Source organism: Hypomesus nipponensis, chromosome 15, assembly GCF_054491055.1.
Source record: "Hypomesus nipponensis isolate SF chromosome 15, ASM5449105v1, whole genome shotgun sequence".
Taxonomy (NCBI): domain Eukaryota; kingdom Metazoa; phylum Chordata; class Actinopteri; order Osmeriformes; family Osmeridae; genus Hypomesus; species Hypomesus nipponensis.
The window spans coordinates 17,451,082-17,477,500 of record NC_140375.1 but is presented as its reverse complement, the minus strand read 5'-3'; the positions used below and the strand labels follow the sequence as shown (position 1 = coordinate 17,477,500).

Below are 26,419 nucleotides of genomic sequence, written 5' to 3'. Positions count from 1 at the left end.
CTAATCAGAAACAGATTCTGAAGTTTCAGAGATGCTTTCCTGAGCGTTCTTCCACCACAACTTGGCTGGTGGCAGGTGCTAATTTCCATCCCTGGTGTGTGTGTGTATGTATGGATGTGTGTGTGTGTATGCATGGATGTGTGTGTCTCTGTGTGTGTGATGCTAACCTGTTTGACCTCCCCCAGGAGAAAGGTGACAGCAGCAGGCTGCTGTGTGACATAGTTCTGGCCTTAACAGACTCCTGCATTGTGTGGTGGATATCCTTTATACTGCCCCCGGCCTGCAGGGGGAGCTAGGCAGCGTTTCTTCCTGGGTTTAGCTGGATGTTCACACCACCTGGCTCCAGCCTGTGGGTGTCAGGTAGTTACTCTGCTCCTCTGACCTCTTATACGTGACCTGTGAACCCTCACCCTAACCCACTCTGGGTCCTACTGGGTTAGAGTGGACTGGGACTACCCCCTGAATGACCTTTGAAATGGATGTTTCTGTTTCCCCCCTCTCTTCCCTCCCTCCCTCCCTCCTCCTCCTCTCTCTTCTCCTGCTCCCCCTGTCCTCCTCCCCCTGTCCTCCTCCCCTCTCTCCCCTCCTCCCCCTGTCCTCCTCCCCTCTCTCCCCTCCTCCCCCTGTCCTCCTCCCCTCTCTCCCCTCCTCCCCCTGTCCTCCTCCCCTCTCTCTTCCCCTGCTCCCCCTGTCATCCAACACCAGGCGGAAGATGATGTGATTCAGCTGGCTGCCATTCCTCTGGCTGTGCTCGACTCTGCCCTCTGCTGGTTGATATCCGCTACTGCACCTCCCTCCTCCTCTCCCTACCTCTCTTTCTGTCCTCTTTTGGTCTCTCTCTCTGCCTCAGGCACACTCATCCTTCTTGGCCTGATGTTGGTTTGTCTCTCCTTCTCTCTCTTTCTCACGTAGCTTCCTGTCCTCTAGGCTGGCTCCCTCCTCCTTCCTCCCCTCCTCCTACCATCAATTTCCCGACATAAGGAAAGTTCTAGAAAAGACAGACCCCATTAGACACATAGAAGCAGCCACAGTCAGGCTGGATGATTGCATTTCTAATTGCAGAGCTACTTACATCAGCCTTGTCCACAACTATCAGGATCTGAGTTGTGTGTGTAGAGTCCTTGACAGTGTGTAGAGTCCTTGACAGTGTGTAGAGTCCTTGACAGTGTGTGTGGAGTCCTTGACAGTGTGTAGAGTCCTTGACAGTGTGTGGAGTCCTTGACAGTGTGTGTAGAGTCCTTGACAGTGTGTGTTGAGTCCTTGACAGTGTGTGTAGAGTCCTTGACAGTGTGTGTAGAGTCCTTGACAGTGTATGTAGAGTCCTTGACAGTGTGTGTACATCTTCGTGAGCCTGGCCCAGACCATGAAGCTGCTCCGCCTCAGGAGGAACGTGGTGAAGCTCTCCCTCTACAGACACTTCACCAACACGCTCATCTTCGCCGTCATCGGTGAGCAAATCACCGTTCAGCTGCCCTTTCTATCGAGTCATATCGGCTGCCACCTGTGTGATTAGAACCCAACCGTGGTTTAAAGCTGTTCATCTCAGCCCATGTCTGTTACTGCTGGCATGTAGTAATGCTCTTTCTGTCTCTGTCTGTCTCTTTGTGTCTCTGTCTGTGTCTTTGTGTCTCTGTCTGTCTCTTTGTGTCTCTGTCTCTGTCTGTCTCTTTCTGTCTCTTTCTCTCCATCTCTTTCTCTCTTCCTCCCTGCAGCCTCAGTTATATTTATCATCTGGACCACCAAGACCTTTAAGATGTCTCCCTGCCAAGCAGTGCGTGGCTCTCTGTCACACTCACACCACACATGACATAGTTACACACTAGCATAAACAAACAGACATGTGCACATCCTGGTGTGTCCCTGCTCAGGACTGGAGGGAGCTGTGGATCGATGACGCCTTCTGGCGCTTCCTGTTTTCCACCATCCTGCTGGTCATCATGTTCCTATGGCGACCGTCCGCCAACAACCAGAGGTACTGACTCACCCAAAGTCTTTATTGCGGGGCCTGCCTTCGAGAAATGTGTCTAAACCCCCTGGTCTACTCCTCTCCTCCTTTCTCCTCTCCTCCTCTCCTCTCCTCTCTCCTAACCTCCTCCTCTCTCCTCCTCCTCTCCTCTCTCCTCCTCCTCCCCTCCTCTTTCCTCTCGTCTCTCCTCCTCTCCCTTCTCCTCTCCTCCTCCTCTCCTCTCAACTCCTCCTCCTCTCTCAGGTATGCCTTCAGCCCCCTGGTGGACGAAGAGAGCGACGAGGAGGCGACGGAGCAGCTGATGAACGAGGCGTTCGGTACGAGACTCACAGGAAAAGCCCTTAAAGCTCCACAGGAAATGGTGCTCTGTTTTGGAAGGTTCCCAGACTCTCCCTGCTCTGTTATTCACTGTCTTTGGGAGGCAGAGCGGTCAGGGTCATATCTTACAGAATGAGACCGAACACCTGACGTCTCCTGTGTTTCCTGTTTGTCCCAACAGAGGGAGTCAAGATGAGGGGTCAGAAAGTAGAGACCAATGGAACAGCCAAACCTAAAGTGGTGAGGCCTGTGTGTGTGTGTGTGTGTGTGTGTGTGCCTCAGCTGCACAGAGAGCTGCACAGCTGCTGGTCTAACCTGCTGCTTTGAGCTACACTCCTTACTGAGGCTAGCAGACTGATCATGATACCTGTCTCTCTTTTTCACTCTCTGTCTCTACCACTCTGTCTTTCACTCTCTCTCTCTCTCCCTCTCTCTCTCTCTCTCTCTCTCTCTCTCTCTCTCTCTCTCTCTCAACTTCTCTCTACCTCTCCCTCTCAGGATGAGGATTTGAAGTGGGTGGAAGAGAACATTCCCTCTTCTATGGCCGATGTGTAAGTCACCCAAGACCAGTGGATCTAAACCAGTTGATCTAAACCAGTTGATCTAAACCAGTGGATCTAAACCAGTGGATCTAAACCAGTTGATCTAAACCAGTGGATCTAAACCAGTGGATCTAACCCAGTGTGTGTTGTGTAGGACCTGTGTGTGTAGTAAGCCCCTCCTCTTTCCCCTCACAGCGCTCTGCCTCCTCTCCTGGACTCAGACGAGGTGAGTTGACCCGCTGTTCACCCCTCACACACCAGGTGGCGCCAGACACACGCCATACCATAGCTTTAACCACGGTTACGTCAGTGTTTATCTCTGTTGTCTTGTCGAGCGGAACAATGAGACGCTGGCAACGATGCGGTGGGGGGTAGGTGTGTGTGTGTGAGGGGTGGGGGGGGGGGGGCAGTGTCTTTGTCTCACTTGCTGCGTTGTTCCACCTCGTCCAGATCTCACCAGATTATCCCTCACACTCACAGTCCCCAGGAGGAGGAGAAGATTAGGTTAACATCCACACACACACACACACACTCACACACACACACATCCAGTGTCTCGTTAACATACTGTAGTCATCGCCTGCCCTGCGCTCTCACACACGGCCGGTCTGCAGCGACAGACAGATCTCCTCAGCAGATCCTTCACTGTTCCCTCACTTGAGTTCCAACTGCCGCTCTGTTTCTTCAGGAGACCATGACAACCAAATTTGAGATGTCCAAAATGGAGTAGATGGATGGATGGATGAACAGAGAAGATGGAGAGACAAACAGTTTGTCACCGTGAGTGAGGAGGATCCTGTATTGTCCCTTTCTTATGAGCTTTGTAAGCGACGTTTGTATATATATTGGGGATAATATGATACAAAACAACAACACAAGAAGAAAATACTACTATATTTCCTTTTTATTGCCTGTTTGTATTTATATTTTCATGGATAGGGTTTGTTTCTTTGCTACTAAAATGCCTTTCTCTGTTTACGTTTTTGAACTACAAGAATTTGATTAAATACTGTCTGTGTTTGATAAATTAGTTATTTTTTCGGAGTGTGCAGACTAGTTTTGTGGTGTGACAGACACCACACAGTTGGATTGTTACAGCCTACACACACACACACACACACACACCAAGCACAAAGACTCTGGGATGCGTACTGTACATGCTGTACAAGTACACACGCCACACCTCCCCCCTCCCCCCCCCGACACACACAGCCAGACCCATGGTCATGTTTGTGTTCATGGCTGCAGCAGTTAGTCCCTCACTAAGTCTTTAATGTTCTCCATGAATGGGTTTGTTCCTGTCTCCCAAAGACCAGGGAGAACCGAGGTTCTGTAGCCGTGCCATCTTATCAGAGGCAACGTAGACACAGCTTGCATCCCTATACCCATAGTAGAATACTATATAGTATTCACGTATATAGTATCTACCGTACTGGACGGTCTGGTAGCAGGGTATTGGGATGTAACGATGGTCTTTGGCCGGGACAGCAGGAGCCAGGCTGGAAGGAGTTGACAGGCCTCAGACAGCCATGAGAGAATATCCTAACCCTTCACATTCAGGTCCTTGTAATAAGCAATACTGGGTCAGAAGATGTGCCACTTTGCCAAAAGTATTGGATGTCATTTTGTGTGTTTTGTTAAATAAATGAATTTGAAAGCAAATCGTGTGTGTGGATGTGCGTTCATGTTGAGAGGCCTTTACAGGGAACTGTGGGATACCTGAGTCATAAGCTCCTCTGACAGAAGGCAGTGTGATGATTTTGTCGGAATGAACATTCTACAAACAGATAAGAAACACCAGTCTATCTCCTAGATGTCTGATATTTGTGGAGCAGCAAAAGCAACTGAAATATTTTCTCAGAGCTGACCTCTGTAGAGTGACCCAACTAAGCTATTTTAAGCTATTTTATTTTTTATTGTTTTATTATAATTTTATTATTTTAGTATACATTTAATTCTATTTCCACTAGATAGTCCACATATTTAAATTATGTTATGTTTACTGTATGCACCTTCCTGCCAAAGCAAATTCCTTGTCTGTGCAATCTTTCATGGCGAATAAATCTCATTCTGATTCTAAGAAATTGCCAGCAAAAGTGGAAAACGTGACTATTATTTTGAAGCGTTAAATTGAATATGGCAAGAAGAGGACTAATTACAGAGATGGGAAGTAACAAAGTACAATTACTTCACTATCTTAGTGACTTACTTTTTACTAAAACACTAAAACAGTAAGCTAATGACTATTTTTTTCAATATATGTCAGAGACCACACTTCTTTACTTTAACCTGATTGAAAAAGTTTAGTCAGTACTTCAACTTTTACCAGTATTTTTAAACATGAGTATCTGTGCTTCTACTTGAGAGTGTACTTTTGCCATCTCTGACTAATCATAATCCAACATTTGAATTAAGACGATGTCAGTTGGTGGTTGACGTTTTGCAGCCGCCGTCATCATCACCACCACGTGAAGCCGCGCAGTGTCTGATAGAAGCGTTTTTATCCTGTAGTACTAAAACACTGCTAGTTATTACCTTCCGCTCTGCCTCACTCCCTCATGCCTTTAACCTTGAGGTAACCTTGTGTTGCGGTGTTGGGTCAATACCAGTTATAATAACGTGGTCATTCTGTTGGCTGCTTCTTTCTCTCTAATAACATAATCCCCCTGATTTAGTCTCCTCTGACAGACAACAGTATGCTGCTGATTTCACAGACAGAGACCTCTTCAGAGAGGACCATGGCCTGGTGGGGACAGCAGGCCTGGCTGGCTGGCATGCCCGCAGCTGGGGCCCAGTTTGGGGGGTGGGGGGGGGTGGGGGGGGGGGTAGTGGGGGTGGTCTAGTGGTAAGAGACGTAGACCCACTCTGGATGGTCATCCCAGTAGACAAGGCTCTGCAGGCAATATCAACAAGCTTACTGTCTGATAATACATAGAAATCTGGCATTATGTAAAAGGATGTAGGGATTATCAATATGGAGATTAATGACCAATAGTATTTCAGATAATGCCTTTCTGTTTGACTGTGTAGGGTAAAAATAGCATTGCACGAGGACATCAGTTTAGTTGTTAGATTTTAGTCTTTATTGTACTATTTTTTGACAATTTGCTAGCGAACATGTGAAAACTTGACCAACAAAACATTTCAATACAGCAGATCAGACTGCGATAATACAGTGAAGAGATGTTTTAGAAAAACAAACAACAAAAAGAGATCGTTTTTCGATTTAATATTTTATGGTGGTTTGTTCATGTACACAGGAGAACAGTCTAAAAACATTAATACAGAGAGCAGAACACATTCCTTTAAGGGGTCCACATACATGGGGGGAGTGAGGGAGGGAGGGAGGGAGGGAGGGAGGGAGGGAGGGAGGGAGGGAGTGAGGGAGGGAGGGAGGGAGGGAGGGGGGAGGGGATGGGAGGGGAGCAGTCTTGGGGTCAGACAGTGTTCTGGAGCACTCTGAAATATCTATTAGGAATAACTACAGACATAATGGCCATTGATATAAAACTAACAGTCTTTTTTTGATCCTGGCATGAGAGATCGTTAGAGAGTTTGACAAAGAGTGGAATGTCTCGGTTTCATTTTCGTTTAGTTTTTTTCCTCTTTCTTTAGACAATATAAAATCTCACAAGAGAACAAGCAAAAAAAAAAAAAAAAAAGTACAGGGTGAAATGGGAAGCAAGAACTGCTAATGGTTGACGATGACTGAATTATTGCTTTTTGAGTAAATTTAAATCTTTTTTTTTTCTTTTCTCATCTATATGGATTGCATCGCTCTCACCAAGGTGAATCGTGGCGCAAACATGTGATTACTCCGTTATTCGGGGGGTGGGCGTGGGTGGGGGAGGGGCAGTGTGGGGGAGAGGGGCAGTGTGGGGGAGAGGGGCAGTGTGGGGGAGAGGGGCGGGGTCAGAGCTCCGCGCTGAACAAGCGAATCCCCATGCAGATCTTATCCTCTTTGTGTGGCCTCACACGTTTCCCGCCTTTTTTTCTGGTGAATGATAACAGAAGAGATTAAATATATTAAAAAAATATAATAATTTTTAAAATATATATAAATATATATATATATATATATAACATTCACATTTTTTTTTTCTTTTTTTTTTTACAAAACAAAGAAAACCATGACTTAGATATTACACTACTGGGGTCTTGACAGACTGGGTACTAGAGTGTTACAGGTGAAATACTGTGTTAGTGTTTAGTTTCAACTACACACATACAAACAACAACTACAGTCATAGTGTGAACTAGGGTTCCTCCAGTACCACAGTATCCACAGGAGGAGAGACACAGGCCCTGTTAGCCCCCCCCCCCCCCAGGTCTGGAGGAACAACCTGTGGACCATCTCCCTGGGTCCTTGCCTTCAACCCACCAGACATGGAAATGACCCCTAACCTTTCTGACACTTAGACTTGAAGGAGTTAACCCTGACCCTGACCTGCCTGATCGAGTCTACCCTGCCCTGTCTAGCTCCTGGGGCGGTGTGGTGGTAGACGGGTGGCTGGGGCGACATGCGGGCAGTTCTGGGACTGAAGCAGGGAGACCTGACCTGTCACACCCCGTTAGGATCACAGAGGCTCTCCCGAGTCCTTCTGCCCTTAGTATTTACATGCGTGGACACACACATAGACACTCACGCACACACATACATTAACACACACACACCACGGCACAGAAGTGTTTTTAAAGGGATTTAGGAGTGTTGGCTTGATGTTGTGAATCAATATGTTTTCACAGGACTATACTCTCAGTCATCCGGAGGGAGACCTTGAGCGAGAATCAGAATCAGAGGGAGGTGGGATTCAGTGCACAGTATATGCTTGTGTCTAAGAAAGTGTGTGTGTGTGTATCTGACCTGTGTGTGTGTGTATCTGACCTGTGTGTGTGTGTGTGTGTATCTGACCTGTGTGTGTGTGTGTGTGTGTGTGTATCTGACCTGTGTGTGTGTGTGTGTGTGTATCTGACCTGTGTGTGTGTGTATCTGACCTGTGTGTGTGTGTGTGTGTATCTGACCTGTGTGTGTGTGTGTGTGTGTGTGTATCTGACCTGTGTGTGTGTGTGTGTGTGTGTGTATTTCTGTGTTTAAGTTTAAACACAGCTGTGTGTGTGGATGTTTTGGAAAGTACGTGTTTTGCGAGTGTGTTTGAGCATGTATGTGTTTATCATAGTTTAGGTGAGTGTGTGAGAGTGTGTGCGAGTGTGTGCGAGGCCGTCTCAGTGACAGTATCTAACGTCGACGTCGGGACGGGACCCGTTCTGGGCCGAGCGGAGGCACATCCTCCCGTTGTCCATGACGACCGTCTCCTTCTCTAATTGCTCCGCTGCGGCCGACATCACCGCCTTGACGATGGACGTCGCCGCCTCATAGTACATCCTCTTCCTCTCTTCTTCCTGGTCACGTGACTCAGCCTCGACCCAACCGGACGCCTCGTCACGGAACCGCCCGTTTTGCGGAGGCCCGCCCCCTCGGCGCCGCCACCCCTCCCCCGCCTCAATGCTACCGCCTAGCTCTAACATACCCTGTGTGGTGGTGGTGGTTAAGGGGTTAGCTCCCTTCAGCTGAAGGAGACCAGAGTCACAGTCAAGCTCTCTGTCTGGACACTCACCGCTTTGGGCGACTGCGTTCCCCTGCGAAGCCTTGGCCATCTTGGCGTCCTTCTTGGTGGCCGTGCTGTTGACGTCGTCCTTCTTGGGGCTGCTCTCGTGATTGTGCGTGGCGTCGTCCTCCGTTGTGCCGTTCGTGCACCCGTTCTCCCCGTTGGTCGTGACCTCGGGCGCGGCGGGCGCCGGTGCGGAGGCGGGCTCGGACGCCGCCTCGCTCTTCTTCTCTGGCGTGGGGGCGGCTGCTGCTGCTGCTGCCGGCGTGGCGTCGGCCGGCTTCTCTTCGCCGCCCTCGGCCGTGTGGTCGGTGGCCACCTGAGCCTCGGTGGCCTTCTCGCCGCTGTCGCCCGGAACGCTCGCCGCCTCGCCGGCTGCTGGCTCCGCGTCCCCGTCGGCGCTTGCCGCCCCCTCCGCCTCTTCCTCGCCCTCCTTCGGCGGGTCGTCTGGCTGGTCCACGCTGGTGCTTTTCCCCTTCCGCAGGATGAAGTTCTTCAGCGACACGGCGCGGTTGAAGTGCGTACGCTTGGCCTTGGCAGACTTGGGTTCCTTGCCGGACGCCTGCTCCTCCGTCTGCTCCTGGTCACCTGACGGAGCGGCCGCCGCGCCCTCCTCCTCCCCGCTGGCCGCACTCTCCGCAGCCGGCTTTTTCGACTTGGGGGTGACGCGCTTCTTGAAGGAAGTCCAGATCTCGTTGGCGTGCTGCGAGACTGTGCCTCCGGCAGCCGCTGCTCCTTTCTCCTCCTCTCCCTCCGCCTTCTCCGCCGCCTCGCCGTCTTCCGCCGCCTTGGCCTCCTCTGATTCGCCAGTGGCTGCCGGCTCGCCATCGGCCGTGGCTGGTTCCTCCCCCTTGACGTCCGTGGCGTCCTTGTCGGAGCCCTTGGCGGCCTTGCTGAGACCGACGACTGACGAGTCTCTCTTCAGGCCCTGGAAGGTCCAAGACCTCTTGAGCTTCCACCTCTTCTGCCCGCTGTTCTCCCCCTTGGAGTCCAGGGTGGAGCTGTCCCCTGCCCCGGCCTCGGCCTCGGCCTCAGCCTCCACCACCTCGGTGTCCTTGGGGTCGTCGGAGCCCTTCTTGTGGGTGCGCTGAGCCATCAGCTTCTTGAAGGAGTGCCAACGCTTCATGTGTTTGGTGGAGGAGGAGGGAGTGGAGGTGGAGGGCTTCTGGGCCTCTGCGTCTTCCACCTGGCTCTCCTCGGCCGGGTCTGCCGGCTCGGCCGCGGCGTTGCAGGCCTCTGGGTCCTCCAGGCGGTCCAGGGATCTGGACCGGACTGGTTTCTGGGGCTCCCCGCCCGCCGCTTCCTTCTTGTCCGCGCTTTTGTGGGAGAAGATCCGTGCCACGGGTTTGCGGATCATGTCTCTGACGCTGGACTTCTCCCCGTGCTTAGGCTTGGCCTCCTTCCCCTCTTTCTTCCCCTCAGCACCCTCGTCGCCTTCTGCTGCCTTCTCCACGGCCTGGTCCTCGCTGGCCGCCACCACCCCTGACTCCGCCCCCTCCGCCGGCGCCTCCTCCCCGTTGACCTTCTCCTGTGGCTCCGCCCCCTCGGCCCCGGCCTCCTCGCCCCCGGCGCTCGGTTCCTTCTTCTTCCTCCCGCCCATGACCTTCCCCAGGCCGCTCTTGTTCAGGAAGGAGTCCCAGATCCCGTCGTGGGCCGGCTTGGCCTTCCCCTCCGCCGGCGGGTCTGTGCTCGCCGCCGGGGTCTCCTCGGCAACGCCGTCGGCAGGCTTGGCCTCCTCCTCCGTCGCTGCAGGAGAGGTCTCTGCGCCGGCCGCCTCGTCGTTGACGATCTCGTTGTTCACTACCTCTTTGTTTCCGACCTCGTTGTTCACAGTCTCTTTCTCCACGACCTCGCTGTTCACGGCGTCTGAGGGGGCCGTTTCCGCCTCCGATTTGGTTCCCGTGGCGCCGTCTTCCTGGACGGGCGCCGCGCACACCTCCGTCGCTGCCATGGCTCCTGGGACTGGTGTCGCCGTGAAAGCCTTCCCCCCTACCCTGCGTACTCCCTGGCTGGTTCGGATGAGTTCCTCTAGTGTTGTTCCGGCTCGGAGCGAGAGTTCATTGAGCCGCGGCGTGTGTCTGTGTGCAGCTTCCCGTCAAAGGGAACGACCTCAGCATCGTAGTTTGCCACGCGAACCAGGGACCATCAATCTGTGGGGGTGAGAGAGAGAGAGGACTCATCAACAACACATACTGGTACTCCCTTCCTGGTCCAGTCAGACCTACTGCAGAAAGAGCAGGGGCGGTTCAGTGGAGATGTTTAAGGTAACTGGCTCCCAGCTTGGCCCCCCCCCCAGGTGAAAATCTAGAACCTCTCAGAAGAAACAGTGGTGTAGGTGTCAGACTAGAGATGCCTTTTCATGGCCTCAATCTACTTTAATTTCGTACCTGTATGTATATAAACGCGGCGCGGCAAAGCGACATGGCTCACGGCGTGCTTAATGTCTATATGGATGTTTACATTTAGTCATTTAGCAGACGCTCTTATCCAGAGCGACTTACAGTAAGTACAGGGACATTCCCCCTAGGCAAGTAGGGTGAAGTGCCTTGCACAACATCATTTGGCACGGCGGGGAATCGATCCGGCAACCTTCTGATTAGTAGCCCGACTCCATCACCGCTCAGCCATCTGATTCCTGCTGTTTAAAAGCTATGTCCACTAGGACGGAGGTCGGCAACAAACATTTTGTACCTGACTGAAAATACGTTAACATTTACTTCCGATTTTGTACAACATTCAACATGGTAACAGAGGAGGAGGTATTGCAAATGTTAGTCTTCAGAAGATGACTTCACATGATCTTTCACTGCTTAAAGTCAAGTAAACCACAGCCCTTAGATCCACAACTTCATTCGAACAATCACATTAAGCCATTGGAGCATGGATCCAAACCTCATCTATGTTCACACGAGAACCTGAAAATGTTAACAAGTGATGCTAACATTTAAACCTGCTTCTTTTCCGTAGTTCGATCGGGAAATATTTGTGGGTTAAGATAAGATATACCTTTATTCGTCCTACAATGGGGGAATTGGGGATTAGGGGGGGAGGTTACGGGGTTATACTAAGGCCATCCAAGGTGTGTGGTTCAGCTCCACACGATGCCAGTGCAACAGCTGCTTGAGGATCTTAGCCAGAAGCTCCATGCACTAATGAACCCGTAAGTGAGAGGTGTCGCCTACGCTAAAGATCCTAGATGTGTGGTACTCGAGGAAGTGAGTGTGTGTGTGTGTGGGGCTGTGAGCGCGGGGGAGGAAGAGCACACCAGGAAAAAACTGTGTGGAAGAGAGAAAGGAGGGAGAGAGAGGAGAGGGGAGACAGAAGAGAGAGGGAGAGAGACAGAGGGGGGGAAGAAATGGTGTGAAAGAGGGGAGGGAGAAACAGAGAAGAGGGGGGAGACAGAAGAGAGAGGGAGAGAGACAGAGGGGGGGAAGAAATGGTGTGAAAGAGGGGAGGGAGAAACAGAGAAGAGGGGGGAGACAGAGAAATAAAAAATGGAGAGTGGTAAATAGACAGAGGGAAAAGGAATGGTGAGACAGAGAGAGAGGGAAAGAAGGGGGGGAGAAAGGGGGAAGACGAGGAAGATGTAAACATCGAGGCATCACATGCTCCAGATAATCTCTGCTGCCACGCCGAACTGGCTGACTCCTGTCACCTCGTTACCCCACCTCCCCCTCCCCCCTCCCCACCACCCCCCTCCCCCTACACCCTCCCTACCCCCCCCCCCTCCCCCTTCACCCTCCCCACCCCCCTACACCCTCCCCACCACCACCCCTCCCACTACACCCTGCCCACCATCAACCACACACCACAGACTAGTCAACTCAGACCCATCTTTCCTAGTTCTCTTTCTTATCACCTTCCCTCTCTTTCCTATCATGTCCATCTACCCTTGCCCAGTCTCCCTTAACTAGTCTGCAGAAAAACAAACCTCCTCAGCCTAGCCTGCCACACACACTCACACACACTCACTCTCACACACAGAGACACTCACACACTCACTCACTCATACACACACACACTCACTCTCACACACAGACACACTCACTCTCACAGCAATGATAGCCTCCAGGCTAACAGCACTGTGCTCTTCTCAGCTCCCAACCATTGTCTACGAAAATAGAGAGAAGAAGCCCTCTCTCTCACCTACATCTCTCTCACCTCCATCTCTCTCTCTCTCTCTCTCTCTCTCTCTCTCTCTCTCTCTCTCTCTCTCTCTCTCTCTCTCTCTCTCTCTCTCTCTCTCTCTCTCTCTCTCTCTCTCTCTCTCTCTCTCTCTCTCTCTCTCTCTCTCTCTCTCTCTCTCTCTCTCTCTCACCTCCAGGGTCATATCTGTGTGTTACCTAACTTCTCCTCTGACCTCAGCCTCTCCACCCGTCACCCCCCCACACTCCTAGTCACCTCCCCACACTCCTAGTCACCTCCCCACACTCCTAGTCACCTCCCCACACTCCTAGTCACCTCCCCACACTCCTAGTCACCTCCCCACACTCCTAGTCACCTCCCCACACTCCTAGTCACCTCCCCACACTCCTAGTCACCTCCCCACACTCCTAGTCACCTCCCCAAACTCCTAGTCACTTCCCATACTCCTTGTCACCCCCCACACTCCTAGTCACGTCCTCATAGTCACCCCCCACCCATCACCTCCCCACCCACACACTCCTAGTCTCCTCCTCTCAGCTCCCTCACCTGTCTCTCCCGTCTTGTCACCTCCCTCCCCTCCGCCTCCCCCTGAAAACCACCTCAGCTTTCACCTCCTTCCCCTCCTCCCCCCCTCCCCCCCCACACACACACACCCTCCATTACCTGGCCTAACCCCCTCCCCCATACACACACACACCACACAGGTCAGCTGTTCGCTCCTCTGCTAAGAGAAAAGTGATTGTTTGTGTATAGTCGTAACACCCAGCTGTGCAGTGTTCCTCTGGATCAGCCTTCCTACCACACCAAACACAACCCAGAACAAAGCCCTCGTCGGGGGGAGACTCAGCCAGGGCTGGCAGAGTGGATTTGGAGGACAGGAAGTCAACAAGATGGGGAAGGAGGACACTTCACACCCTGGTGGGAGGGGGATAGCAGAGGAGGTTCTATACGTGTGCTAATGACCAGAGACTTGCTTTCTGTTGTTGATGTTCTTCTATGGATCGGGACTGATTCACAAAATGAAGCTCTTCAGTGGGGGGGGGGTTTCCATTGAAGAGACCTCCGGTTGTAGGATAACTCAATCTAGGTCAGGAAAACAGACGTACTGTACACTACAGGCTGAGACATCAGAGAGGGGTGTGTTGGAGTGAATTCTTCCCAGGCAACAAGCACTTTGGGTGGTATTTTTCCCTGGTAACTGTAGCCGTTGCATCATTAGCACATCATTGGTGCTTCACGCTGCATACTGGAGACAAAATGGCTTGTTTTCAATGCCCTCAGTCGTGGTCTAGCATAGAGACAACCACAGTATCTTCCCAGCTCCCCGAGTATAGAGGCGTCTTTATCAAGGCGCTCTCTTCACCCACAGACAAGTCTTTATCCTCCTGTCATGTGCTCCTCTCTGACCTTGTTTCCCTCAGTCGGCTACGGGGGTTCTTTTGTACGGCAGTTAAATGTTTTATCCAAGCTGTGATATATATCTATGTAGTTTAATGCAGATTTGATGTTTATCTCTAAATCTTCCTACCCAGCATTTGGGAATAATCTCTTATCTCCCCAGACGTCCGAAACGCCAGAGGTGCGCCTCTGTACTCGACATACTTCGGCGCATTCGATTAATTCTATGGACCTTGTGACTGCATGTGACGTGAAATGAGTACAGTAACTTACATTGTAAAATGAATTTGTTGTTTTCGTGAGCGGGGCCTCCATGTAAATAACACGTTTAAATCTGATTTCTGCGGTTGCATGCGTGCGCTCTCCAACGGAGCGTCTGGGTAAACGCAGAGTCGAGCCATGCCCACGCTCTCCTGTACTGCTTGACACAAGGACAATCGCGCGCTTTAGCCTTTTTGTCCCCCTTTTCATTTGGGCACTCTTCTCTCTTTGTTATGCTAAACCAGGACTGAGCGCGAGAGGGTTTTAAGAAGCCCCTGCGATCGAGCTTAGCTCTGAGCTCCAATCACGCGCGGTAGAAATAGAACATAATTCTAATGAGGGAGAGAGCGAGGAAAAAGCCAATGCAAACGCTCGAGACAGCAGGTGCCCGTGCTTTTCAAACTCTCATTTGCATTGCTAATGCGATTCACAAAGCCGCCACCCCCATTTCTGGGCTAAAGAAGCGTCTGCACAGAAATGTTTTTACGGTGTTTCCTGTCGAAATTGTTTGGGCCATGTAAGTTAGGTAATTCAACCCGATAATTAACCCATAGCATCGCACACGTTTCCAAGTTGCGGCCATGATTTATTGAGCGAACAATAGACTGTTGCCCAATTGAGAAGTCTGTGTAGCCTTATAAAGCGCGAATGCCTCGTCGTAAAGAAGTCACAGAAACGAAATGCCTCAGACCCGTATTATCAATTCAATTAAAATTACAAGCTTGGTGAATCGGTAGAAGCAACCCGAAGGTGATTAGGCTACAATATGAAATCCTCATTGAGGTAAACGACTCAAGCGCCAAATTCCCAACAAATGCTGCCCTTGTCTATTGTGGAAAGGGACTGACTAGACTTGTCTGTCGGTGCTTTCTCGAAGCCTCTCTGTGCCCCATTCTTCCTCTCAAAAACATTTTTCAATCTCAGGAGGCATCTTATACTTATATGTCGGAATCGAGGTCCTAAACGACCTCGTTTAAATTCACGCTCGACTGGGTTTAATGATAACGTTTGAGGGGTCGGTCTGGCGGGCAGTCTGGAAGTTGATTGAATGACGAGCAGAAGCCTGAGGTCCTCGCGCACAGAAAGGCTCATCATTGCATTGTTTTGGAGAGCGCAGACGTGTCTGCTTTTCTACAGACGTGGCCATCGCATACATGCGTTTCTTTCTATTCATGTTAACACTCAAAACATCGAACGTTCCTATTCAGTGTGCCAAAGATTTGGGACCGTTGAGCGCGCACGCATCACCAAACAACAGCCTGGTCATTGTCCCCCCTCTACAACCTCCTACCCCTCCAAGAAAACCAAACCGAACCCCAGAGCTAGAGACTCCTTTCAACAAATGCCATGGTTTCGCAATTTTCTTCAAATACAATAGTTAATTTGACTCTATAGGTTATTTATATCCAGCCAATATACATTACGTGCACCACACATTTAGCACCAATTAGCCTAAATCCGGTAAAAAAAAATATAAAAAATCTCCAAACCTCGTTTCGTGTGACTAAATCCGTTTCTGCGTGCAGGAGAAAGGTAATAAGCTGCTCCAGACGGGAAAAGACACAAACTAAATCCCCACTCGCATCCTCGTGCCTCCAAGCAACCAACCCCAGTGTGGAGAATTGCGCGGGGACGTCGAGGGTCGCGGTGGTATTAACAGACGCGCAGCTGCGGCTCCGCACATACACACACACCATCTATCTCACCCCCGTTGCCCTTGGCAACCGTGGAGACCACCCCTCCCTCCTCCTCCTCCTCCCCCTACCACCCCTCCCTCCTCCTCCTCCCCCTACCACCCCTCAAACCTTCTCCTCCCCACCCCCACCACTAAGAGGGTTAGAGCACGGGTCGAAACCGTTTCCCTCAGTAATTTGCCCTCAGCGCGAGCTGTGGCCACTTGCATTTCATTTGCGTAAAACGTTCGCGATTACCATTGCGGAAAAACTCGCTCTGTCCTCCGAGGACAGGTTATTTCCCGCGCGCGCAGAGTCCATTCACATACACGGTCTAGATGCTGCCGACGGCCGCTGTTAGAACTGTGAACACTGGGAACAATGGATTTGCTCGCGCATTAACAGGAGAATGGACACATGGAGGGAAAGAGAGAGACAGAGTATGGACTGTGACTGGCCATTTAAACTATCAATTATTCAATCTGCCCCGAGTAAAACCCCACAAATGAACCAGACACAGGCTGCAGGGACCATGCTTGTCCACATTGTGCCATCCTTGTTTGTTTCTCAAGCAGCCTTCTCTGCTGATGCTTGGTGACAGCAGTTGCCTCTCCCCCAAACAAACAGCTTTGTTGTTGTGAGTCAGCCATGTTGGCTGAGGGAGGGGGAAGGGAGGGAGGGAGGGTGGCATATGAGGTGGCACAAACAGAAAACAGATGATAAAGGTGTGTCAAAAAGACAAATATGGCAGATATTCCTTCCTCCTGTACCCCCACCCCCCCCGCCCTCGCCCCCTCTGACCCGGGCCGGCCCACACGGACAGGGTCAGGAGACATTAGCAGGGCAGCGGGCTGCACTCACGCACCACAGCGCGTCGGCCTGAATGCCAGTATCACATTCGTCTGTGCCTCTCTTGTTTTAATATTGGACAAGATTCCCCCCCCGGATAGAGTAAATTGTGCACCGCACTGGAAAAGCAATGCTGCGTGGTTAATATTTCATAAGGCCGTGCATCTGCAAGACTCCCTAAGCTTTCATTTCCTGTCGGCAGACCGTGGAGTTGTGACCCGCGACCGGGGTTCGAACCTCGTCTCGCCTTGTGCCTCGCTTGGCACGTGAATGATCGTAGCTCACTGAGCTGAAGCCCTGGGTACTGCAGCTCAGACCTTCCTGAGAGAGCTCGTCTCCGGGGTCTTAATCAGCATATCGCAGGGTTTGTCTCTATGCTGGAGCAAGGTTTTGTCTCCAAACCACCTCTGGTGCCTCTCTCTGTGGAGTCAGCTCCGCCTCCCCAGTCCCAGGAGGGCAGCGCCAGGCTTTCTGGTACAGGACCCTGGGGTCTCTGGTATAGTGAGAAACGCTCCTCTCTAGCATCCTCCCCAGGCCCCGCCCCCTCCACAGGCCACACCCCTTCCCCAGGCCACGCCCCTTCCTCCTGTGTCATCCCTCGGTGAGCAGCCGTGTCCTTATAAGGAAGCGTGTGGGGGGGGGGGGAGGAGGAGGTCGCAGGGCCAATCAGACGTTCTCTCAGAAGTCTTCTTTTTTATGAATACATAATCTGAGGTGGAGATTTAGATTGGGAAGTTCTGCTTAATAAATCATGGAGATTGAGCAGACTGACTCGCTAGCAAGCTAACAGGCTGACTGGCTAGGCAGCTAGCAGGCTAGCAACTAGCTTTACCAGACAGCCCTCTCTAGACGGTGGCATCTGGACAGACTCACAACCGCCTCACATTACCCTCGTCATCCACGGCGCTTACTGGGGATCGAACCTTGGTCTCCCGCCAACCCGAACATCTACCTTCGGACCGAGAGACAGGAGCCCGCGTGTCCGGAGGCCATGCTCTCAGGGGCTTTCAAGGTAGGGCAACAATGGCTCCAAAGTTACACTGGGGCCCAGAGCCCCCCTATTCACAGAGTTCACCGACTCTTCAATGGAGGGCAATTAGTCTCAGAGAGAAGACGGGGGGTGGGGGGGGGTCTATTGTGTGAGATCACCAGCTAGAACGACTTACTCTGCCAAGCCTATCTACCCCCTCCATAAAACACACACACAATCACACACACACACACACAACCACACACACAAACACGCACAAACCCTCCTCCTCTTCCCCGAACCAGCTTAACAAGCGTGCTTGGAAGATTTCATCATTCCTTCGCTTCCTACCTACCACTGGCTGATCCTATTAGAGTGTGTTCTAGTATGTTCTAGTCTCTCACACGGTGATGTCAGTTAAGCACAGTACAGTACAGTACAGTACAGTACAGTACAGTACAGTACAGTAGAGTACAGTACAGTACAGTACAGTATAGTACAGTACAGTACAGTACAGTACAGTACAGTACAGTACAGTACAGTACAGTACAGTAGAGCAGAGCATAGTACAGTAAAGTACAGTATAGTACAGTAGAGTGCAGTGCAGTGCAGTGCAGTGCAGTGCAGTGCAGTGCAGTGCAGTGCAGTGCAGTACAGTACAGTAGAGCAGAGCACAGTACAGCAGAGTCCAGTAGAAGACAGTATAGTATAGTAGAGCACAGTACAGTAGAGGAGAGCAGAGCAGAGCAGAGTATAGTATAGTAGAGCACAGTACAGTAGAGCGTAGTATAGTCTAGTAGAGCACAGTACGGCACAGTACAGTAGAGCACAGTACAGTAAAGCAGAGTATAGTATAGTAGAGCACAGTACAGCACAGTACAGCAGAGTAGGTCTGAGCAGAGCAGAGGGGAGAGAGGAGGGGAGGGGGGAGAGAAGAGGGGAGAGGAGAGGGGAGTGGGGATAGGGGAGGGGAGAGTGGAGGAGAGGAGAAGGGATGGAGGGGAGGGGAGGAAGGAAGGAAGGGGAGTAGTGAAAAGGGGATGAGAGGATAAGATAGTCGATGATATTTGGAGATAAGAGGAGAAGAAAAGAAAGGAGAGAAGATGACTGTCTCTCCTCTTCTGGAGACGTGCATGCTGGGTAATCTCATACTTGGTATGCATTGTTGTCAACAAGCAGGCGGCATGGTCATAAACAATGCGCGGTCAATGTCCGAACTGCACACACACACACAGACACACACATGGGGAAATGCAATTTTTATCGTCTGTGTAATTACTTGTTGCATGGTCTGATTGACAATACAGTTCACTTTGACACACACATACTGTATCTAATAAGGTGACAGATATAAGGGAATGATGGTCAACGTAATTTTCTTTTTGAATTTCTGTAAAGTGTTTTGCAGACAGACCGACAGACAGTTGATGCAGAGGTGTAAAGCTGTGAGATGGCTTAGATAAGAAGACTAAACTATCGGTCTGATGGCGAAAGACCAGTCTCGGTCAATCTAAAAAGATGCAGCCAGTCTACTGAGATGCAGTCTGTCTAGTGAGATGCAGTCTGTCTCCTAAGATGCAGGCAGCCAGTCTAGAAATGCAGCCAGAAGACAGATAGTCGAGTCTTAACTCAGTTGTCAGACAACTTTACAGCTCTGCATCAGACTGCCGGCCAGACAACTGTCATTCTGTGTCGGGCTGCCTGCCTGCCTGTCTGTCTGTGTATCTGTCTGCCCGCTTGCTTGCCTGTCTGTGTATCTGTCTGCCTGCCTCACTTTCCGTCTGACTACAGAGACTCGACAGCATCTTTGCCAACCAGCTCTCAAACAGCTTTCAGACCATTTTCTACAACTCCGCATCCAGCCAACATCTCTGTATCTCTACAGCAGCTCAGCCAGCCAGCTGGGATGAAAAAGAAATGGACATCGGACTCTGCCTCCGCTCACTTGCACACCCTCGACATCGGAGCGTCTCTTTGCTGCTCTGTTGTTCCGTGCGCGGGCGTCAGGAATGACCAAGCCTCCGCTCACTAGGCGTTAGCCTCTGCCTCCCTAATGCCCGGTGACAGCGTGTGTGTGTGTGTGTGTGTGTGTGTGTGTGTGTGTGTGTATTAGAGCATGCTTCCACTGGCTATTTGTGGGGGTGCTTGTGGAGGCACTATGTGTCTACGTCAGTGAGCAATTAAGAATGCGCTGTGAATGTTATCGGTTACTTGTACAGTAGCCTATGTAGATTGTATAAACACATATTATGGCTTAAAAGCGTAGTAGGCTATAACTTTTTGTATAAGGAACATCACACTCAGGAAGCAAATTGTGTGTGTGTGTGTGTGTAGCGGGGGGAGGGATGCTTTGGTTCCTCAGCATTGACAGTCGCAGCTGAAGGCCGTGTCAAGCTCATGGCGCTAGCTGTCAACTCCATTTCCCGCTCTCTCGTCCGCCGCGCGAAGGGAGCTCCTTCTGTATGAGACGCTGCTCTCCGGCGCGAGCATGATGGCCAGCACGTGCGGCGACACGCAGACTCAAATCTCGGACCGCAACCCGGCCAATCAAACTGCATCGCCGAACTAGTTTCAAACTAGTGAGCTTTACAATAGCTAGGCGTTCTACATCACGTTGTATAAATGCGCCGGTTTTACTGTGTGATTAACTAATGTCATTTAATCAGTATCGCCTGTTGGGCAGCAGTGTGGATGTGGTGGTGGGGGGGGGGGGGGAAGGGGGGGGTTGAAACAAGAGCGAGAGAGACAGAGAGCTGGAGAGAGAAAGAAAGAGAGATAGGGAGAATGACAGAGGGAAATATAAGAATACTTATTATATATTATACTTAGAGCTGGAGAGAGAGAGGAAGATAAAGTGTGTGTGTGTGACTAGGAGTTGCATGAGAAAGAGGGAGTGAGTGAAAAGAGAGAGAGGGAGAGAGAGGGGGACAGTGGAGGGGGGGGGGGTCATTTCAATGCCTGTGCTTTGATGCATGCCACTGCTGCCAGCCCCCAAATATTTCTCACAAGACACCCATTCACATGAATTAGAGGAGAGGCACTGACTGGGTACTGTGTGTGTGAGTGTGAGTGTGTGTGTGTGTGTGAGTGTGTGTGTGAGTGTGTGTGAGCAGGGGGTGGCTCACCCAAGCTTAGTCTTTGTGAACTGGATTGACTATGAGATATAACTAAAGACTGCCTTGAATCTTATCCGACGCAGAGGGGAGAGGGAGCAAGAGAGTGCAGGAAGGAAACAGGGGCAGAGAAAGAGGTGCTGGTTTGAGACTTAATTATAAAGGAGAGTCGTGTGCGTGTGCGTGTGTGTGTGTGTTGTATTCTAATGTCCTATGTGTTGGAGAACACCCATTAGCAGTTAGGGTGAGATTTTAGAGGTTTTGAAGTCTGCAGTATTTCTCTCACTTTCTATCTTCCTTTCTGTCTATCTCTCTTTCTTTCTTTCTATCTTTTTCGGGTCCATTTAGGTAATGGCACATTCCACGGGACATTAATCTGTATAATTAGGTTTGAGTCTATCTCCTTCACTCCCTCCCTCCCTCCCCCACCTCTCTTCTTCCCTCCCCCCTTCTCTCTCTCTTTCTCTCCCTCCCTGTTATCCTCACATTCCCTCCCTCCCTCCCTCCCTCCCTCCCTCCCTCCCTCCCTCCCTCCCTCCCTCCCTCCCTCCCTCCCTCCCTCCCTCCCTCCCTCCCTCCCTCCCTCCCTCCCTCCCTCCCTCCCTCCCTCCCTCCCTCCCTCCCTCCCTCCCTCCCTCCCACCACAGTGGGCCAGACCAGGGGGCTCTGCTTTAGCACCTGCTACACTGCAGGAGAGAGAGAGAGAGGGGGGGGGTCTGGAACACATCACCTTCCCCTCTCATTCTCCAACACACACACACACACACCACACACACACACACACACGCATACAGCAACCTGGTAACCTTTATGAGCATGCAGATAGGCTAATGTGCCTTGAGGGTCTGTTGATACTGCAAAGAGCACACACACACACACACGCACGCGCACACACAGAAATGGAAACACACCTGCAAGGTGCAGCTGTTATGTCTGGAGCCGCTGAGCCCACTCTGAGATGCCTCCTGCCTGCCAGGACTTCCTCATAATCCCTTTATGCGTGCGACACCTGTCAGCGTCAATCAGTCCTGTTGTCGTGCCAACGCTTTGGCTGCAGGTGGAACACAGGATCTGGGCCAATAGGAGTCTGTCCTGACGATTAGGCTGATGTTATCTCATTATCAGGCTCCACCCACCTCCTGGGCTATATGATTGTGAGGTTGTAATGCTATCTGTGCTACACTAGTATGGGTGTGTGGATGGATGGATGGAAGCCATAGACATAAGCAGAGAGACCTACCAGAGTATCTATGGTAGAAATAAGCAGAGAGACCTACGGAAGCAGAGATACCTACAGAAGCGGGACCTACAGAGTATACTGTATGTGGTAGACAGAAGAGAGCCCTCCCAGAGGATATATGGTAGACAGATGCAGAGAGACCTACAGAAGAGAGACCTACCAGAGTACCTACGGTAGACAGATGCAGAGAGACTTACAGAAGCAGAGACCTACCAAGGTACCTATGGTAGACAGATGCAGAGAGACCTACAGAAGAGAGACCTACCAGAGTACCTATGGTAGACAGATGCAGAGAGACCTACCAGAGTACCTATGGTAGACAGATGCAGGCAGAAGCGTCTGTGGTCCAGAGATCCTCGTGGCCTCAATCTGAGAGGTAAACAGACAGGCTCTCCTCCAACTCGGGGCATTATCACCAGCCGCCCCGCTCTGCCCTGCTCTCTGGCTGGCCTCACGTCGGCTTAAGGAGCTACTCTCACTAAGCATGCTGTCCAGCCGCCAACACTGCCTGCATGTCAACACTCTCTCTCACACACACACACACACACACTAATACATACGATCACATTTTTACATCTGATTAAATCAGTGACATTTAGAGCATGGATGTGGGTTTATGGAAACAAAGTGCAGCTGGACTGGTGTGTGTTGTGCTTCCTGTGAGCACATTGACAGTGTTAGTAACACGGCTGCCTCACTGGTGCGATGGGGGGAGGGGGGGAGGTTGGGGGGTGGGGGGTGGAGGGTGGGGGTGGGCTGAGGAAGGAGAGGAAGGCAAACCCGCCTGTTGCCTTGGATACCCCATACGTTGTGATTGGCTGGAGAACATGGTTGTCGCCAGACGCGGCAGAGCGGGGTGAAGACATGGTGTCCTCATGTTCAGAACAACGTGGCATAGAGAGACTGGAGAAGGAGACCAGCAGGAGACCAGCAGGAGACCAGCAGGAGACCAGCAGGAGACCAGCAGGAGACCAGCAGGAGACCAGTAGGAGACCAGCAGGAGACCAGCAGGAGACCAGTAGGAGACCAGCAGGAGGCCAGCAGGAGACCAGCAGGAGACCAGTAGGAGACCAGCAGGAGACCAGCAGGAGACCAGTAGGAGACCAGCAGGAGACCAGCAGGAGACCAGCAGGAGGCCAGCAGGAGACCAGCAGGAGACCAGCAGGAGACCAGCAGGAGACCAGCAGGAGACCAGCAGGAGACCAGTAGGAGACCAGCAGGAGGCCAGCAGGAGGCCAGCAGGAGACCAGCAGGAGACCAGCAGGAGACCAGCAGGAGACCAGCAGGAGGCCAACAGGAGACCAGTAGGAGACCAGTAGGAGACCAGCAGGAGACCAGCAGGAGACCAGCAGGAGACCAGCAGGAGGCCAGCAGGAGACCAGCAGGAGACCAGTAGGAGACCAGCAGGAGACCAGCAGGAGACCAGCAGGAGACCAGTAGGAGACCAGCAGGAGACCAGCAGGAGACCAGCAGGAGACCAGTAGGAGACCAGCAGGAGGCCAGCAGGAGACCAGTAGGAGACCAGCAGGAGGCCAGCAGGAGACCAGCAGGAGACCAGTAGGAGACCAGCAGGAGACCAGCAGGAGACCAACAGGAGGCCAGCAGGAGACCAGTAGGAGACCAACAGGAGACCAGCAGGAGACCAGTAGGAGACCAACAGGAGACCAGTAGGAGACCAGCAGGAGACCAGCAGGAGACTAGCAGGAGACCAGCAGGAGACCAGTAGGAGACCAGCAGGAGACCAGCAGGAGACCAGCAGGAGACCAGCAGGAGACCAACAGGAGACCAGCAGGAGACCAGCAGGAGACCAGCAGGAGACCAACAGGAGACCAGCAGGAGACCAGCAGGAGACCAACAGGAGACCAGCAGGAGACTAGCAGGAGACCAGCAGGAGACTAGCAGGAGACCAGCAGGAGACCAGCAGGAGACCAACAGGAGACCAGCAGGAGACCAACAGGAGACTAGCAGGAGACTAGCAGGAGACCAGCAGGAGACTAGCAGGAGACCAGCAGGAGACCAGCAGGAGACCAACAGGAGACCAGCAGGAGACTAGCAGGAGACCAGCAGGAGACCAGCCGCCGTGTGGCATGTCCTCCTGTCTTTCTTTCTCTCTTCTCCTCTCTCTTTGTCTGTCTCAGTTGACAATTAACTTCATTCCTCTTTCTCCCCCCCTATATCTCTCTAACAGTGTTCTCTCTATCTCCCTCCCCTCTCTCCCTGTGTTCTCTCTCGAACAGCAAGGTCAGTGTGAGTCTCCTCCAGGAACCCCAGTCATGATGGAGTCAGCCTGATCCTATCAGGACTCTGGACCCGTCTACAAACCGAGTTAGCGTCCAAGGCTAATGCAAGTCAGGCTAACCCAAACCATCTCCCCCCCTCTCTCCCAGTCCCACCCCCCCTCTGGTCATAAAGGCTGGAGCAGGTCTGGGGCAACAGCAGAGATAGGGGACCAAATCGCTTTAATGCAGAGAAAGCGTGACGACTGACATGCTCTCACACACATGCGCTCACGCACACACACACACACACCCTTTCATCTCAGTGTGAGCTCTTCAAATGGAACATGGGAGTCTAAACCAGAGAGCACGAAGGCAGCATCATTACAGCCACGCTACACAGATACACGACACTATATACAATGATGTATATCATTGATTTATAATTCATTATATTCTATCGATATTTGTTTTCCAGTACGTTCACTTCTTCTTTCCCTTCCTTGTTGGGAGGTTACGTAACAAGAAATCATTCAATCGGACAAACGCCAGGCTGTGTTAGTCTCTGGCAGTGAAGTACAGGCTTCATCGTGAAGGGTCTGGGTACCCAGAATGCCCGATGGGGAGGGGGGGTGTGCTCCCGGCAGGCTGTCTGAGCAGACCCTAGGCCCCGCCCCCCCCAGAGAGGGAAATAGAACCCTCCCAGGTTCTGATCTCACCCTCTCTCAGTTTTCTATGATCCATCCCATTAGATCTCTTCATCCCCTGGCTCTCTCATGGGCCCCACGCTACTTCCCCCCCCCCCCCCGCCTTTCTCGCTGATCTTACCACCATCCTCCTCCCTTGGTTTTCTGCTCCATCCCTCCCTTTGTTTTCTTTCACTAGGGTTCAGATCCCTCCCTCCCTCCCTCCCTCCCTCCCTCCCTCCCTCCCTCCCTCCCTCCCTCCCTCCCTCCCTCCCTCCCTCCCTCCCTCCCTCCCTCCCTCCCTCCCTCCCTCCCTCCCTCCCTCCCTCCCTCCCTCCCTCCCTCCCTCCCTCCCTCCCTCCCTCCCTCCCTCCCTCCCTCCCTCCCTCCCTCCCTCCCTCCCTCCTCTATGGGACCCTCTTGGATTTCATTCATACGTCCTTCTCCTCCAGCTTCTAGTCCCTCTCCCTCTCCCTCTCCCTCCCCTCTCTCTCTCTCTCTCTCTCTCTCTGAGTGCAGTTTATTGTCTGTGTTTTTACACAGCCAGGGCTGGTGGCTTCAGATACACCCTCGGTATATCACTGTCCACCGGCCAAACTGGCCTTAGTCCTGACTCATGCAGCTTCTAAATTTGTTGTTAACAGTTCTGCCGAATGTACACACATCCACATGAAAACACACACACACAAAGCCGTTACTTTTCACCCTTCCTCACTCTGTCTCCAATCTCTCTCCTAGTCTGGATAGTGTGTGTGTGTGTGTGTGTGTGACAAACAAACCCTGTGGGGTTTCCCAATGCAGCATTACTTGACTTCTCTCTGATCCATCTTAACATCAATATTCATGGTCAGCTCAGTTTTCTACATTCCCATGTGCCCACCTGCAGTGGTACTAACCTCTAATACTCAGGACTAGTGAGGCCTAACAAGGAGCGTTTGGCAGTATTCAAACATGTGGCCGTAACATGCACTCAGAACGCCTTGGTGAAAAGTACATACGTCAAGTACAAGTTGCAGCATCTAGTTAACATGGTTTAGCTCCTGGCCTTTGACGGGACCCCTGTGACCTCTGTCAGAATCCCAGGAACTCTGGACCTCGAACCTGGAATTCACCAACAGCAGAAAAGGCTACAGGGTTGAGGAGACATCTGGACAAAAATTCCTCCCAACATGAGATTATTTGCGTCCTAATTGAATTTGAGGCATTCTTGTACGCATTTTTCTCAGTCGTCTTTACAAACCAGGCCTTTCAGCTCACCCAGTCCGCCCCGGACACTGGTGGTCGTGAGGACGGGAGAGAGATGGAGGGGTGAGGGGGAGGGGGGGAGAGAGAGGGAGGAAGAGAGAGAAAGGCGAACAGAGCAAGGCTTTGCAGAGCTCACACGCGTGACCCCGTCCACATGCATTCCTTCGCCGCACAAACACGCATCTATACC

At 51.8% G+C, this 26,419-nt stretch overlaps 2 protein-coding genes across 2 annotated transcripts in view; one reads left to right on the top strand and one right to left on the bottom strand.

Annotated features, from left to right (window-relative positions):
- Positions 1 to 4,488, top strand: part of LOC146257867 (transmembrane protein 87A) — a 10,119-nt gene extending 5,631 nt beyond the window's left edge. The window contains exons 13-21 of the mRNA XM_084674162.1: positions 186 to 257; positions 1,340 to 1,448; positions 1,713 to 1,771; positions 1,869 to 1,972; positions 2,210 to 2,283; positions 2,466 to 2,524; positions 2,783 to 2,835; positions 3,022 to 3,052; positions 3,515 to 4,488. Of these exons, the coding sequence (XP_084530288.1) occupies positions 186 to 257; positions 1,340 to 1,448; positions 1,713 to 1,771; positions 1,869 to 1,972; positions 2,210 to 2,283; positions 2,466 to 2,524; positions 2,783 to 2,835; positions 3,022 to 3,052; positions 3,515 to 3,556 (603 nt within the window). The 3' untranslated portion in view covers positions 3,557 to 4,488. The remainder of the gene's footprint in view (positions 1 to 185; positions 258 to 1,339; positions 1,449 to 1,712; positions 1,772 to 1,868; positions 1,973 to 2,209; positions 2,284 to 2,465; positions 2,525 to 2,782; positions 2,836 to 3,021; positions 3,053 to 3,514) is intronic.
- Positions 4,489 to 6,235: 1,747 nt separating this feature from the next.
- Positions 6,236 to 16,020, bottom strand: LOC146257866 (uncharacterized). The gene is made up of 3 exons (XM_084675214.1): positions 15,728 to 16,020; positions 8,442 to 10,582; positions 6,236 to 6,820 (listed from the first exon to the last, which is right to left on the bottom strand). Exons 2-3 carry the CDS (start codon positions 10,381 to 10,383, stop codon positions 6,798 to 6,800), a joined length of 1,965 nt encoding a protein of 654 aa, XP_084531340.1. The 5' UTR covers positions 10,384 to 10,582; positions 15,728 to 16,020; the 3' UTR covers positions 6,236 to 6,797.
- Between the last annotated feature and the right edge of the window lie 10,399 nt (positions 16,021 to 26,419).

Excerpts from the sequence above, each read along its gene's own strand:
- LOC146257866 (XM_084675214.1), bottom strand. The coding sequence starts at position 10,383 with ATGGCAGCGACGGAGGTGTGCGCGGCGCCCGTCCAGGAAGACGGCGCC. Across the intron at positions 6,821-8,441 it reads GAACGCAGTCGCCCAAAGCG|AAAAAAAGGCGGGAAACGTG; the intron begins GTGAGTGTCCAG and ends ATCATTCACCAG.